The sequence below is a fragment of the Protopterus annectens genome, chromosome 9.part0 (assembly GCF_019279795.1).
Source record: "Protopterus annectens isolate FY-2018-M chromosome 9.part0, PAN1.0, whole genome shotgun sequence".
In the NCBI taxonomy this organism is placed as follows: Eukaryota; Metazoa; Chordata; order Ceratodontiformes; family Protopteridae; genus Protopterus; species Protopterus annectens.
Window position 1 is genome coordinate 972,935,987 of NC_056743.1, and position 16,433 is coordinate 972,952,419.

Below are 16,433 nucleotides of genomic sequence, written 5' to 3' on the forward strand. Positions count from 1 at the left end.
ATCTTTTTGACATCCTGCAGGACGTCCACAAAACAAGGCACCATCCAGAACTGCAGTGGGAAACAGCAAGCCTTTTAAAATTTTCTTTGTTAACAAGACAAGCTCAATGGACCAACCCACTATCTGCTGTATTAATTGCAGAAAGTTTGCAAATTTAGGATCACTTGGTGAGGAAGAAGGGGGTTGGCTCCCTCTACATCACCCATAATTCCTGCTGGATAATTAAATCATTCTCCAAGTGTATGGATTTAGAGACATTTCTTAAGCCTCTTTGGAGGAGATTCAGGTTACAAAGACTTAAGCATCCTTCTTACTGGCAAAGGGGCAGAAAGGGAAAATTTAAAAAGTATGCCAGAGGGGTGGTATGGGAATGGAATGCTGAAGTACCAGCCTGCCAAGGAAGTAGGTGAAGGTGACAAAGAGGCAGCCTTATGAGTTCCTGCAAAGGCAACTGCACAGCCAAGGGTACAGGACTATGCCGGTACTGTTGGTGTTAGAACAGTGCTCAGAAGTATGAACATTTAAAATGTAGGCAATGAAAAAACTGGATGTTAAGTCCCAAAACTGGGAAGGGGTGTCAAAGAAAATGATGTCAGAAGCATCAACACTGGAAAGGTATGCACAGGATAGCCAAATGGGCATATATATTTCTACCACCATAAAAGATGGGCAATCTGGGCCAGTAATGGCTCAAATGATACCCGAGCTGTAGGAGTTACAAAAATGCAATGGAATGAAGCACTGGGTTTTCCAGAGTCTCAAAACCACAGGGACAACGGTCACCAATTTAGATGGAGGGGCATCAGATATGTGCACAGACGTCACTTGCAAAGTGGGCTAGCGGTAACAGCGGGAAGATACAGGTGCCTGAATCCATGAAGACGCATAACAAGCAGATGCAATTACCATAATCAGCAATACAATGGCACTTCAACACACTCCCCAGACAGAATGTCCACATCTTTAACTGCTAATTTTGGATGATACTACCCCAAAGGATGACTCGGCCACAGACGCAGGTAGTGAAGAATCACACTCGTCTACCCTTAGCCCTCCAACAGGCTTAACACAAACACCAATTTTATTTTTTTCCCCTTGGAAGAAATAAGCTATTCCGAAGAGAAGGCAACAACTGACATACTTTTCGAAGAGCAAAATGTTTAACACCTTACTACAATGAAGTTTTGAAGCATCATTAAACTTAAATGCTGAGAACCTAAATATTATGCACAGTTAAGCCCATCATCTGCAGGAACGTTTATAGAAAAAGAATGTTGAAAATATCAAGTTATAAAAACAATGCATCACAGCAGAGCACTAAAGGGAAACAAAAGGCTTGACTTCCCACAGAAATGATAAAGGGGAGCCTGTAACAAGTAAAAGCATAAAAAACAGAAGGCAAGGAAAAAAAGCATAATGGTTTGTACCAGCACAAGAATCCTACATACCTCAATGTATCCTCCAACCATTCCCTCACTGATTGAAAGTTCAGCAGCAAGAAATAATTGAAGAGAGATGGTTGTTCTGTGCATGATGGGAAAACTGGGTATGAAACCAGCAAAGGAAATTTATCTATGGAATGGTTTTACACAGGTGGTAGAAGTCTTAGATTTTAGAAAGGATAGACCTTCACGATAAATGCAAATTTTGTACCAACAGCTGAATCAACAGTTTTGTGAAAGACAAAACATCAAATTAGTTATTTTTAACAAAAGGCACTTTTATTATAAAACTGCATAAAGAAGCTATATGTACAGTAACACTGATGAATGCATGGAAGTCTGGTACACCGTTCTGAAGAACAAATACAATTATAATAAAAACAGTTATTGGCACAAGAAGTATATTAAGTAAGAAAACGGAAGAACAAAATCACATGTAATCTTGACCAAAACATATTATAAAGTCAATTAAACTGTGCACCTTCTTAAGTCTACTTAGAAAAAAGGTCACCAGGATTTGACGTCCCTTACCAACACTGGAATGCAAAACTTAATAGCTGATGTGCCACGTACATCTCTTAAAACTATTATGCAACAGTAGTGTGCTCAGCTGGCTCTCCTTTCTCCTAAAGGCTTTATGCAGTACTAACAGTAGATAACACTAGAACCACTTCTGCATTAATATAGCAAGCAGGCTGTGCCACAAAGCCTTACCTGGTAAGCTAGATTAAACTGCAAGGTTTTCTCTTTACAACCAGGTTCAAATCTATAACATGAACTGTAGGTAACTTGTTTTGTCAAAAACAAGAATTTGGAAATTAAGGGGAGGAAGCAGCACTTATCTGGAACAATCTGCATGTTACTTGAACAGAAAGTCATTGCTTATGCCTCAGTTATTATAACTTCGGTTTAATAACAACTGAATTAAAAAAGGAGTTACACAAGATCTAAATACAACTTGTGCAATGCTTTATAGTTCTGGCAAGCACAATTTTATTTTTGAGAAGTCTGAAATCATTTCCACTATAAAAAGCAGTACTGTAGCCCATACTGCTCAATACACCCAAAAGGTGTGTCCTACAGAGCAATGTTCAGAAACAAGAATGACCCTTCAAGCAGAGATCAGAGGTGTTGGCACAAACCATGTTAAAGCTTGGGCAGTGTCTAAAAATATTTCATACTAGGCTAGATTTACACAGACTTTACTGTGAAAGCCAAGAATATTTCCAACAATGTTTTAAGATCTGAAAACAGCTTTAAAGTATAATACTAGCTCCTTATTAACATGGCTTTATTCAAAGGCAGATGACGCACCCACAGATGCACATTTTTAACACATGCCCACATAAATAAGGAATAGCAGCAGCTGTGCATAGAAGGTAACTAAATTAACCCTATGCGCTAATTAGTTGCCCTGGATAAGCAAAATACTTTAAAACATCCCATGGTGGCTACTCGTATGCGTTTTAGTCCGGGCAACAGCTACCCAATTGATAAGTGAGGGGAGGAGTTCTGTGGGACACAGTAAAAGATTCTATACCCTCTGCCCCAATGTGAAGCTTACAGTACCAAACAATGGGCTGGAACAGCAGACGTGCAGCCATGGGAGCACTTTTAGCTGAAACTACACAGTATAGGTAAATGGGGAGCTGGGTAGTAGAATAACTATGTATAGACTTAAAAAGGGGCTCCCCAACTCATTCCTTTGTTCCCATTTTTAATCAAGGAAAACTACATTCTACAAGGCTGTAGTTCTCAGTTACTCCAGGGGCCAGTATTACTGAAAAGAAAATACAAGACAGCATTAAGGCACAGAACAAAGAATTTCAACTACACATTAAATTAGAGGATGAAGGGAATGGCGAGTCTCAAGAATAAAAAAAAAGTTATGCTTTTCAGTCTTAGCATTAAGGGCTGCAGCAAATACATTTTTTCAGTCTCACATTTCTGCAAATTCAGATAACTGCTGTACAGAGTCCACATTTATCGGTTATGAATTACACAGCTCACTGTACTTCCAATAATGATTATGTAAACCATAACCTTTGTAACTAAAGAAGCAGACACCAAGGTTATGTAAATAAGAACATGACACGTATCACAAAGTGTGACCATTTCTTGCAAACGAGAATTCCAACATGCATCTCAATGCTGACATTTTTTTTTGGGGGGGGGGGGGGGGTGTTATATATCAAGGTCTACTGCCATACCCGGGAAACAACCAGATTGAGAGTACAAAGCCTATTATACATCTTAAAACCTTGCTGGTCCACAACCAACCCACAAATCCAAGTCTCAAAACTAGTGCAACTGGAAACAATACCAATGGAACCTTTTATATTTTACATCTAAACCTTCACACTTATCTAAAGTTAATGTTCACTTAAGATGTGACATGCATACACTTAAGGCTATGAGCGCAGTCTCACAAAACTGGAAATGAGCAAGCTGTGCTTTAAGTCAAACAGCAAATGTGTTTCTAACAGTGTTCATTATGTCACTAGAAGATGGGTGAAGACATAAGGAACTCCAGTTCTGTAGAATTATCTCCTTGCCTAACCAAGGGAAGCATATGGGAACACAAAAAATCAGCTTAACTGGACACAAGCAACTGAAAGGATATTTGCACTGCATACCCTCGCTCACCAGAACGTGGTTCATTCAAACAGGTTTTAACTTTGTCCACTGTCACCCTCCCCTCAAAAAAAAAAAAAACATAAGCAAAACCCAACATTCTATGAGGGTACAGGTACAGCTGGAAAGCAGTCAATGGGGCCTTGACAAGTGGATGGAAAAAAAAAATCAGTATGGAGTACTGAGGCATAATAACTCAAGACAGATAAACAGAGGCATGTTAAGAGATGGACAGGTAAGATACTTCCATGACGGTTAAACAATGAAACCAAGCTGATCTATTGACAAGGCAAAGAGCTTACTATGCTAATCCACTGAGACAAAAACCAAGGCAACAGGGACAGAAGGCTAGGGCTTGTCTCTGTACTGTAAAATTTACATAACCTACATGAAGAGCCTTTATTAGGGAAGAGATCCGATATAGAAATTGGAATACTGTGCTGTCTCATACTCAAACTACAGACCAGACTCTCACAGTCAAACATTATATTTGCAGAAAATGAGGTAATAAGTTACTTAGGGTTATAATCCCACTTCCATTCAATATGTTTCACTACATTTTCATTTGTTTGGTATTTTCTTAATTAATGACATGCACTTTGTTTAAACTTGTATCACAAATCTGTTTACTATTACCAGTGCAATGTTCAGTTACTAGCAGTGAAACATTCTTGTCATCACTAACCAGAAACACAAATGTGCATAAGCAATGCCATTAAACACATCAATACAGTGTATCAGGGTCCTAAAAATATCCTACAGAAACGTGAATCTGATGGTACAAAAAAGACAAGGTCGGAGACAGAAGTTGACCACAGCTCCAGCAACATTAAAGTTTGGTCACTTTTTAAACTACCAAAGTTCAAGTTTCCAGGTCTCAGCTTTATAAAAGAGAAAGTCTGTTAAAGAACTGCTGTCAGAGCCACAGCATCTGCTTATAACCCAGGGCTCAATATGCCGATTAATTCTGTGCAGGCAACTGTAATGTGGTTCACAGTTCATCATGAGGTATACGGAGAGCATGGTCACACAGATCTAAAAATCAGAAGGGGAGAAAATTTTAATCAGACTGACATTACATTTGCAACAGCAAAGTCTGAACCATCTATCCACTTTAACAGGATACAAGTAGTTATGGCTATATGTAAACAGCGTTATATTAAAAATGGAAATTAAACACTAAGGTAATGCTCACAAAATGCTCAAACATATGAACAAAAATTATAAACATAATGCCAATGCAGTGTAATGTACAAAAAGATACACATAATACATGTAAAGGAAAAATATCCATCAGAGATGATCCCTGGTACTCCAGTGAAAATGCACACCAAAAATGTAGCAACAAAGGTAGTCATGCTTTGATCCAGGTTTTCTTAGGTTAAAACTACATGGAAAAAAAAGCTGCAAATCAAGACTTACGAAGCACAAACAAATCCCAGCAGATTTACCACTAGTACTGGTATGATGCATTAGTATTGGTACGACATACAAAACAATCTGATACAGTAAATACATGAAAGAGAAGCACTAACCGCCATTCAGCACACAAAACTGGCCTTCCAGAGCAAAAACTACAGCTGTCACTTCCTCCTAGCACCACAATGAACACTGCACAAGCACAGTAAATATCCCTGCAACATATGCTCAACTAAGGTCAAGTTTTACGATTACTGTTCTTCCCTTCTGGGTCCTTTTTATCTAAAGCACAGAGTTCTAAATTACTGTTGGGTCCTTTATGTAGTCAGTAGAGATGCTGCCAGAGTCAATAGGATCAGTATGGAAAATTACGGCAGCCCATCTTGTTTACCTTATCATGGGTCTTATGGAACCAGCTGCCTTCCATAAATCAGGTGAGACTAGGCGGCCTCCTTCAGGAGGTTCCCATGGTACCACCATGCTTTAGGACAATTTATGCCATAGCATAATCCTTTTTAATGCATACTCCTAAGTACTTCCTTTTATTATGTCCCTATAAATATGGGTACTGCTAAACTGATATGTAGGTACATAGTTTATAGCTATAGCCTTTGTTTTTTCTTCATTAATTTTATATCCTGAAAAGATTTGAACCAGTCTCAATGTTCCACAACACTGAAAAATCCTTTTCTGATTTTTATCAGGTACAAGACAAGACATCATCTGCAAATAGTCAAATTTTTGATTACTATACAAATTATATCCTTAAATTTGAGTCACTTATTTTTCTTTACCTATAGTTCCAAATGTAATGCGAATAAGGGAAAGAGGACACCCCTGCCTGGCTCCTCTGTTTAGACAGAGCTCATCAAAGAACCCTCTCACGCACGAATATTCACCTCCAATCCTTCATATAGCCTCATAATTAACCTTATTATTGTGCCAGGGAATGCAAATGCTGTCGAATGACTTATCTTCATTAAGATCCACCAACAGTGGTATTTTTTTTGACATTCTGCTTCCCCTTGGATCATCACGGTTCTATTAATGTTGTCAAATGTTTGCCTCCCCATCACAAAACCACATTTTTTTTAAAAAACAAGACGCTTCTTTATTGAATTATCACTTGTACACAATCATACATGTATATAAAATGAAAACAAACCATACTGACATTTTCAGTTGCAAACATTACACATAACGTATAATGTTCTATACAGTTATCAGTCAGACATTACGCAGCTCATTCTATTATGGTTGGTTTAGACTTTTCCATTTTCTTGTCATTGCTTTTTTGGCAGCCACCAGAATTAAACTCAGCAAGGCCATTTACAATGTCTAGGCAATTTTGATTCTGTACCACAGCTCAAAAAATCACTTCCTTATTACACTAATTTGCTCACCCAATATTTCAGAAAGAATACTCTGCAGGGGGACTTCCAAGTTGGGCTCACATTGAGTAACAACTTAATTCTGGCCCTCAATAGTCTGAAAACCGAAACTAAGCAGAGAAAGCCTAGATTTTTGAGTAAATTTCAGTAACTTACTAGTAAGTGCACTGCCTAGATACTAGAAAAAAAAGAAATAAAGGACCTGGAGGAAAATCAGCTACGAAAGTTAAGAAAAAAAACTAAAATGGGAAAACTGCTGCAGTTGTTCAGAAAGAAGCAGTGCAAGTTCCAGACACTACTTCCACTAACCTAGAGGAAAGTATAAAGCAGCTGCACACAGACCTGGTTAAAATATACCAAACATTGATGGTGTACATCAACACAAAATAAAAAGCTGGAAAAAAATGGAAGAAGTTTTGAACAGATATTCAGATAAGGTGACAGAACTGCAAAACTCAGGGGCTGAAATGAAAAGGCTGGCTGAATATGAGACTGCGCAAGAAGAGGTGTTCTGGAAGTAGAGGACAGAGCAAGTAGGGAAAACCTTAGATTTTCTACTGTATCAGAGAAGCTGGAAGGAACAGACTTATTAATTTTATGAAAGTACAAATAAGCAACTGGACTGGTATTCCACAACAAGAATTGTTAATTGAAAGGGCACATTGTGTGTATGCTTCAAACCTGGCTAGGAGAAAACAATCTACACCTTTAATAGTAAAAATACAATCGTACCAGCAGAATGAGTTGATTCTGACAAAACTGTGCCAGAAGGACAAAGTTCTAAAAGTGGGAGACAGCACAGTGTTTGTAGAGAATGACTACTCTTTGTATAGTAGGCAGAAGAGGAATAAATTCCATTATATAGGACGCCAGTAAATACAAAATGAAAACTACAGCAAAGCTGGAACTTCCACTGAGTGACCTCCCAAACCTCTTGTGTCAGAGGCGTATGGGATATATGAAAATGATCCTTATGAACATCAGGTGTTTCAGCTAAATTGCAAGTCTGAATGCCCATGGCTTGTTTCGTCATTTTAATGGACAATTTCAGGCCAATAATAGGACATACAGAGAAGCAGGTGCGAGATTCAAACTGCTTTACCCAGCTATCCTTAAAATATTTTTCCCTGGAGGAACAAAAACATTTTTGATGTAGTACATGCTAAGGAAGAAATACAAAAGTTTGTCCATCAAAAAGTGAGCTGTGAAACAGGAGATTCTGCTTCTTGTTCTTCTGGTAATAAAGACCAGAGAGAGAGAGACCGTGCCAGTGAAATCTTTCCCAGTGTTTCAACGGAAAATGATTGAGAGAGAGAGAGAGAGAGAGAGAGAGAGAGAGAGAGAGAGAGAGAGAGAGGGAGAGAGAGACAAAGCACAGAAGTTGACTAGATGAATCGAGTGTGCACTGGAGATGAAGTAGAGACAGGGTTTGAGAGATGGAGATAAACAGGAACAGAACAAAAGAATCTGGAAATATGGGACTTTCTTGGACTTTGTTAAACTTGTAGGGGACTCTAAAGCATATGTCCTACTTCATGTTATTAACATTTGGAGACTAAAGTCAGTAACCTGGAAAATGATCAATGTGAGATTACAAAGCAATAATTATATTTGTGAAACAAGACAGAACAAGAAAATCTAGAAATACTGGACTTGCTCTAACTCTGTTAAACTTCTAGGAGTCTCTAAAGCATATACCCTACTTCATGTTATTAATGTTCAGAAAAATACTCTGGAGAAGGGAAGATGAGGGAGAGAGTTAACTAAGTAAAACATTTTTTTCTTAACAGTATTACTCTAGTGGTGCATGATTTTCTCTGCATGTTATAAAAATACCTGAAAAAATGTTACTTTAAGTGCAAAAGGGATACTAATGTAAGCAGGTGCTTCTGCTTATTCTTTTTGTCGCCATCTCCCTTATCTATTTCTCCTTGTTTAGTATTAAGAAATGTAGGCACTGCAATGTTAAAAAAAAAAAAAGGGGGGGGTCTGGTTAAAAGAGCATGACAAAGGAAAAATTGCGTGCTCTCATTTTTGCATAGGGGAATGACTGTTAGCTTTATATAGTAACAAGTTTTCACAGAAAACAAGTAAATGAAAAAGAATATTGAATATTATAAGGTTTTTCTTCTAGTAAACAGTCCTGTATCTGGTTCTCATGTCACCAGCATACAATCCGAAAGAGAAATGACTCCGAGAAAATATTTTCGGAAAGTATTCGAGTGTTTCCCATCTGGGAGAGCTATAAAAATACGCCAAAGTCAGACAGCACTTAATAGAATCCCAGGCTCTACTATGTGTCTTAGCATGGATAAGCTTTCTTTCTGTTCAGCTCGAGTCTGTGTGTATGGCTGTCAGTTTGGAACTTATGTTCATATTAAGGGATAAAACTTCAATATTTGAAGATGTACATATAGTTTTGTGTGTCAAGTTAGCAGGTTTTAGGGAGGTATTGGGGAGTGCGCGTGTGTGAGTGTATTTTTATTTAAAGGACAGCAGGATAGTAAAACAGATTGCTCAACCTGCTGTCTCTTAGTCCCTGTTCATTGACACAGCCTCGAAAAATCACCCATGCAGCTTTAAAAGCTAATCCACTCAACTGTTTTCCCTGTTAGGCTTCCAACCTTTCCATACTGTTTTACTTTCATGTTGAAAACCAAGTTGAAAAACCTCTAGCTGGCTTTGAAATGATGATGTCACATCTGCCAGAGCTCTTGCTGTAGCTACTGGATGTTTCCTCCCCCAAAGTGATGCAATCCCCACCTGATTTGCATGCTGCATAAAACAGCCAGTGGACCTCCCACATTGTGATGTCAGAGCTGCCTTCCCCAGCCCAATCTTAACCTAGCAACAATGTCAAACTATAATCTCACTTTTCTGAAGAGCCCTACCGATATGTGAGAAAGTACAGACAGAAGCACAGTAACAGCTGCAAAAACTAAGAGCATAAATTTGCAATGACCATGCGTAGACATTAATTGCATGTTTTTACATAAGAAGCAGATGTCTGTCACAATTAATCGACACCACATCAGATTATTAGTATGCAATACCGTAATTTTCTTAAATTACCACTTAAAAAATGCATGTGGGTGCTGTCATGGAAGTCCTGAAATATTCTGTGTTTATAGTGCATCATTTGTTAGCTGTTTAAACAAACAGGAAGGAAAAATAAGTGGGAGTTTGATGCTTTGCAAAACAGTGATTATTCCCAGTGCTATGGAGCTTGGTTCTAAATTTGACAGGAGGAGTGCAACAAAAAAGTCTCCCACTGTAAGGAAGGAAAGGCTGACGAGAAAACAGTACATTAGTCTGGTCACCTGCTGTGAGCTGTCAATCACATGCAGATAATGGGTCAAATTACCCTTAGCTCTTTCACGGCTAGGGAAGGTAGGTGTGAAGGGGGAGGGGAAGATAACCTTGAACTAGATTTCAGCCTTCAAACAAAAGAAATCAAGTTAGCATTTCTAAGAAAGAGCAATAAAATGCACTTCAAACACAAAGCAGTGCAAATGCTACAGAACAGAATTGAAGTAGTCATTGAAAAAGAATAAAATTTTAACCAAAAGTAGGTGACTATAACACAGCAGTAAATGCCTGTAAAATCAGTGCAGTGACAGGAGCTTTAGGGAAAACGTGGCAGATCTGATGCAATTTTTTGGAGACAAAATGGATTCTGGGATAGAGGCAGACTAAACAGTCAGAATTATTTCAAGATGCCAGACCCCATGTGTTCAGAGTCAGAAATGGAGTATAAAAATATCTAAAAAGCTCAGTCCTAGAGTGGTGTTAAAATGTAGGAAACACCAAATCATGATGAAATAAACATGTTTGAGTCTGTGGGTGCGGTTGTCCTTTAAGGGTTTTCAATAAAACAAAAAGTTCGGCAAGATGCGACGAGCTCAAATGGAGATGACAAGAAGCAGTTGTATAAAAGATTAACCTGTCAAACAGTGCATGCATGTAACACAAAAGTTAAAACTAGACACTTAAAAAAGCTGTTATAAAAGGTAGGAATAAATAATCCCTCAAGAATATGATTCTTTTTATAATGTCTTTAAACATTAATTGTCTCACAGATAAATCCAAAAAAGAGAGTAGTGAACTATATTAAAAAATGTAGACTGCAAATGGCTATGTTACAAGAGACACACTTGGAAAGAAATGAACATGTGAATTGGATAAAGAAAGGTTTCCAGGATGGTTATTCAGCAGAATACCTGGGCTAAAGGAAGACAGGAATCTTCTTTCGGCTCCTGCCATTAGGGGGTGCCACAGTGGATCATCAGTTTGCAGATTGATTGGCCGTGGGGTTTTTACAGTGTTGAGTTGCCAGCCTGGCACCCAAACTTCACGGAAGGCACACACTGCATGTCTTTAAAACTCACTCGACCACAGGGAGGACATACAGGCTCTGCACAGAAGGTGCTCCAGCTGAGAATCGAACTGAAGGGCCTCTTGCTGTGAGGTGATAACGCTAGTACCTATATTAATTGCAAGAGGAGTTCCAATACTAATAGAAGAGGGAAAAATACAATAGTGGTAGATATGTAGTGCTAAGGGGCTACTGCCATGTATTTATATTCTACCAAAAACTGCTATAACAGAGCTAAAGAAAATTCTTGGAGAAATGATGAACTTTCAGCAAGGAATATTACTTATAGATGGGGACTGGAATTTGCTTTGCAACAGTGAAGATGTGTCTGGGGGGGCCCAGAAAGGGAAATATAACAAAGGAGAATAGATTTTTAAAGAAATTTATGAAAAATATTTGGCATGGAAAATGTTAATTCAGTATCAGGAATTCCAAGTGAATTTACATATTATTCCCCAAGATACAAAAACTGGACTAGGCCAGACAGAATTTACATTTCACTGGAAAATGTACATTTAATTTAGTCTTGATACGCTACCCAACAACTACTTCAGATCATGTGCCAATAATAACTAAAATATAAACACTGGGTAATGAAATACAAATTAATTAAATGAAATGAGACACTGGTGCTCTCCCACCTATCTGTTGAAAACAGAAGAATTTAAGGAACAGGTAGTGGAAATTATTCAGGAGCTACTAGAGAAGACAGAAACCTCTTCTGAAAATAATGCTAGAGTGTGGGATAAAATTAAAATGGAATTTAAAAATAGGGTTGAATTAAAAGCTAGGCAGATATGGCTACGAAGTAACAAGAATTATTTAGAGGGACTGAAAGTATTGCAAAATAGGGGGAATCTGATAGAACAAGAGGAGAACTACAGAATACTAAACAGAAAACAAGGCACTACACCTTGATAATATGCATGAGTTTAGAAAGACTGCTGTTGAGCAACTGTTTTTGGATAACTCTAGAGCACAAAAACTTTTAGCACAACGACTCGGACAACAGAAAGTAGAAAGAGCGGTCACCAAAATTAGGGAGCCTATTACACAGAAGATACCTAGAGATCCTGTCGAAGTATTAGAAATTCTTTGGAAATTCTATAAAAGTATGTATAAAACAGAACTACAGAAATCAAAAAGGCACAAATGGAAATGTTTATGGAAGAATTAGATATGCTAAGGTTAGAGGGAGAGGAGGCTCAACTACCAACAGTTAGGTTAGGAGGAGATCATATAAAAATGGCGAAGTATAACCAAATCTACAGGAAAATCCTCAGGATTAGATGGTATTCCTGTGAAAGGTTTGAAGTTAGGAGGGAAAAAATTAAGAAGATCTGGAAGGTTTTGTTTAACAGTATCTTAAGAAGAAAGTGCTAATATCCTGGAAGAAAGCGGTAGTAGCTATGCTACCTAAAGAGGGTAAAGATCCATCAGACCCAGCTTCATACAGGCCCATTTCAATAATAAACCACGATTATGAAGTGTTTATGTCTATAACGGCTAAAAGAATGGCAAAAGTGATGCCAAAATTGACATACATGGATCAATGTGGTTTTGTGGAGGGGAGGCCAACATTTGACAACATAAACACAACAGTGATGATCCAGAGGGAAGCAGAATGTAAGAAAATACTATTGTTGCTGGTGGGTATTGATACAGAGAAAGCATTTTACAGAGTAATCTGGAAATTTATGAGCAAAGCAATGGAAGCATTTGCATACTCCAAAAAAAATATTAGGTTGATTAGGCGGATATATGAAGGTTTGGAGATGAAAATTAAAGTAGGTGGGGTCCCATCTGATAATCTCTACTTGGGCAGAGGAACCAGGCAGGGATGTCCTCTCTCCCCTTTGTTATTTGCATTATATTTAGAACCACTGGGAAAGAAAATGAGGGACTCAAATTCAAGGATATAATAGGTATGGTAGTCAAGAAAAACTGGCTCTATTTGCAGATGACATTATTTTATACCTACAAAACCAGAAGAACATATTGAGACAGTATCAAACCTTTCTGGGATACAAAATTAATGTAGTAAAAACAAAACCAATAGCAGTAAATTATGTACAGACATACAAACTGGCTCAGCAATACCCATATTTATGGGGACATGATAAAATGAAGTATTTAGGAGTATGGATTAAAAATGATACTGGTGTGGCAGCGAAGTATCTGTGCAAAGAGACTTGTGTCTTTCGGCTTTTCCAGGTTAGGGGTCGCCACAGTGGAACTCCGGTCAGCTAATGATTGGCAGTTGATTTTTACGTACCGGCTTGCCAGGCCTGACGCACAACCTTCAACGAAGGTACGCCCATTCATGCAGGTCTCCACGCAGAAGACACTCTAGCTGAGAATCGAACCGGACAGCGTCTTACTGTGAGGCGACAACACTACCGCAGCACCACGACTAAACTAAACAAAAACTGAGAAAATGGAAGCTCTGTTTATATGGATATTGACAGTAAGATACAAGCAGTTAAAATGTTTTTAGTCCCTTTAGCCTTATACACTACAGATGTTGTGGCAGTAATAAATAGCTGAAGGATTTTAGATGGGTAGGGAAGATGGCAAGAATCAAGTGGGATAAGCTGATTCTTCCAGTAAAACTGGGTGGACTTGGATTACCGAGTTGAAGGGATATTTCACAACACAGTTAAGGCTCCTATACAAAGCACAAGCAGAAAATATAATTCAAAGTGGAAAGAGATGATGATGAAATGGGGGAAGCTCAAGTAACTGGGAGAGACTGGGATTTTGGATGCAGTTTATTAAGAACAATAATCATACAGAATATTACATTCATAAAGTAACTGAAAGTCTTCCAAGAACTAAGCCAACACGGGAATGTAGAAAGGAGATTCTGCATATAGGGATGACTGCAATTAGGGATAGAGACAATAGGCAAGAGGGCGTGGGAAATGTATTGGAGAAAACTGGCAAAGGAACCAAGGTACTGTGAGCAAATAACTAGAGGGGGAAGGTAATAGAATGGGAAGATGCCAAGAACTTATTTGGGCTGCAGGCTAAAGACTGCCTACCATATCAAAGATTGATAGAGTATAGGCAAACAGAATAAAATATGGGGTCCTAAATGAAAGGACCAGCACTGGTAGAGTTTTTAGTAGAATCTAGAACAGAAGTTGCCATTAAGAAAGGAAGCCATTCACAAAAACAATGGGGGGATATAGGAGTCTCCCAAACAAGCAAGAAAATCTAGAAGAAGATTTTGAATCTTTGGAAGTGCATACACATGTACTTTTGCACACCAAGCATACTTCATAGAATTTTTCCTCGGGTAGACAGCAAGTGCTAGACGTGCAATGGGACAGAAAGAGGTAACTGGAAGCATATTTTCTGGGAGTGTAATGAGTTGGCAGACTTTAAAGATTCCCTGCAGCCTGCTGTGTGAGAAATGCTGGGTGAGCAAGTTGGAGTGACTAGGGAAATGATTTTTTTGAGCTATGACACAAGCTGGGAATTGCCTAGACATAGTAAGGCCTTGCTGAGTTTAATTATAATGGCTGCCAAAAACGCACTTAGTAGAAAAATAGAAATTAAAGTCTAAACCAACTTCACTAGAAGTAGTGAAGATAGTAACAATTAAAACTGGAACTGGGATCTTTAAAAAAGGGTAGGAGCAAATTGCACAGAAAATATGGGAACTGTGGGATCAATACATGGAGAGGAGGAACAAGGTTTAAAAGAAGGCAGGATTTGAATGGGCTATGTAATTGATGACTAACAATGAGTGGGTATGTTAAAAGTGATGTTTAATGTTTGCAACTACAGTTGTGTCAGCACAGTTTGGAATGTATAATGTTTGCAACTGAGTGTCACAATGTTTACTGTCATTTACATAAACATAACATGATCCATGTCATATGCGACAGTTTAATAAAGATGTTTCTTGCTTAATAAAAATACTCTGTAGGGAATTGTTGAAGTCTGACAATTCATTGCACTCCCAAAACACATGTTCCCAGTTACCTCTTTCTTCCTCACATCCAACATTTTCCACCTACCTGAGAAGAAATTCTTTGGAGTCTCCTTGGGGTAACAGATACCTATAGAAACACTTCCAAGCAAAAATCCCAAGTCTTCTAGACTTGGTTGAATGCTTAGAAGCCATTCACATGTCAATCCATTTTTTCCTTGTGAATTGCTTATCCAGTCTCTCCTCCCAATCCTTTCTAACCTTTGGTTGATTCCTATAGTTATGCAATATTTTATACGGCTTACTAATTATCCTTTAACAGCAGCTTCTGTTCTAGATTCTACTGGCAAGTTTACCAATGCTTGTTTTTCACTTTGGATCTCCCTTTTCCTTTCTCTTTGCCTATTCTCGGATAGCAATCCTCGATAGGGAAGGCAATCTCTAGCCTGCAGTCCAAACAATTTTTTGGCCTCTTCCCATTCTATTACCTTTTCCTCTCTATAATTATTTGCTCCCAATCCCTTGGCTCCTTTGCCAGTTTTCTCCAGTAAATTCCAACCCCCTCTTGCCTATTCTTTGTACCCCTTTTGCAGTCATCTCTATTGGCAGAATCTCCTTTCTCCATTCCCATGTTGTTTTAGTTCTCAGAATAACCAACTAAACCTTAAAATTAATATTAAATGTGCTTATTTTTATATAGAAAGCACAATTATAAACAATAATGATAAATGGCTATTGTAAAAATCCATTATAAAAAATCCATTATAAAAAATGTCCACTACCAATAAACTACACTACAAATAAGAGACTTGTCACAAAGCATGAAAATAGGAATAGAATATATATATTAAATAAAATCCTCATCAAATAAGGAAAGACACCTTAGAACATCTGCACAGATACCTCCAGGGCTGAATGATGTTGCTTCCATTAATTGTATTCTAAAGCTAAAAGCTTTATGTAGATAAGTAATTAGGTAGTGAGGGTTGATTACTAGGGTTACTAAAATATTAGTTCATGTGTTATATTATATTGAATTATTTATATAAAAACTCATTTATAATTTAATGTAATATGCATAAATTAAGCTGAATTCGAACTGGCAATGTATAGGTGTCTTTCCTTATTTGATGAGGATTTTATTTAATATATACATTTTTTTTCTAATTTTCTATTCCTATTTTCATGCTCTGTGACAAGTCTCTTATTTGTAGTGTAGTTTATTGGTAGTG

The 16,433-nt window shown here is 37.9% G+C and overlaps 1 protein-coding gene across 2 annotated transcripts in view; it reads right to left on the reverse strand.

The window, feature by feature from the left end:
* Positions 1–1,699: 1,699 nt before the first annotated feature.
* Positions 1,700–16,433, reverse strand: part of CNPY2 (canopy FGF signaling regulator 2) — a gene marked incomplete at its 5' end in the record, with an annotated part of 208,691 nt that continues 193,957 nt past the window's right edge. Inside the window, 1 exon segment of one of the 2 annotated variants that reach the window (XM_044083716.1) lies at positions 1,700–5,111. In XM_044083716.1, coding sequence (XP_043939651.1) covers positions 4,929–5,111 — 183 coding nt within the window. 2 annotated transcript variants of the gene reach the window in all.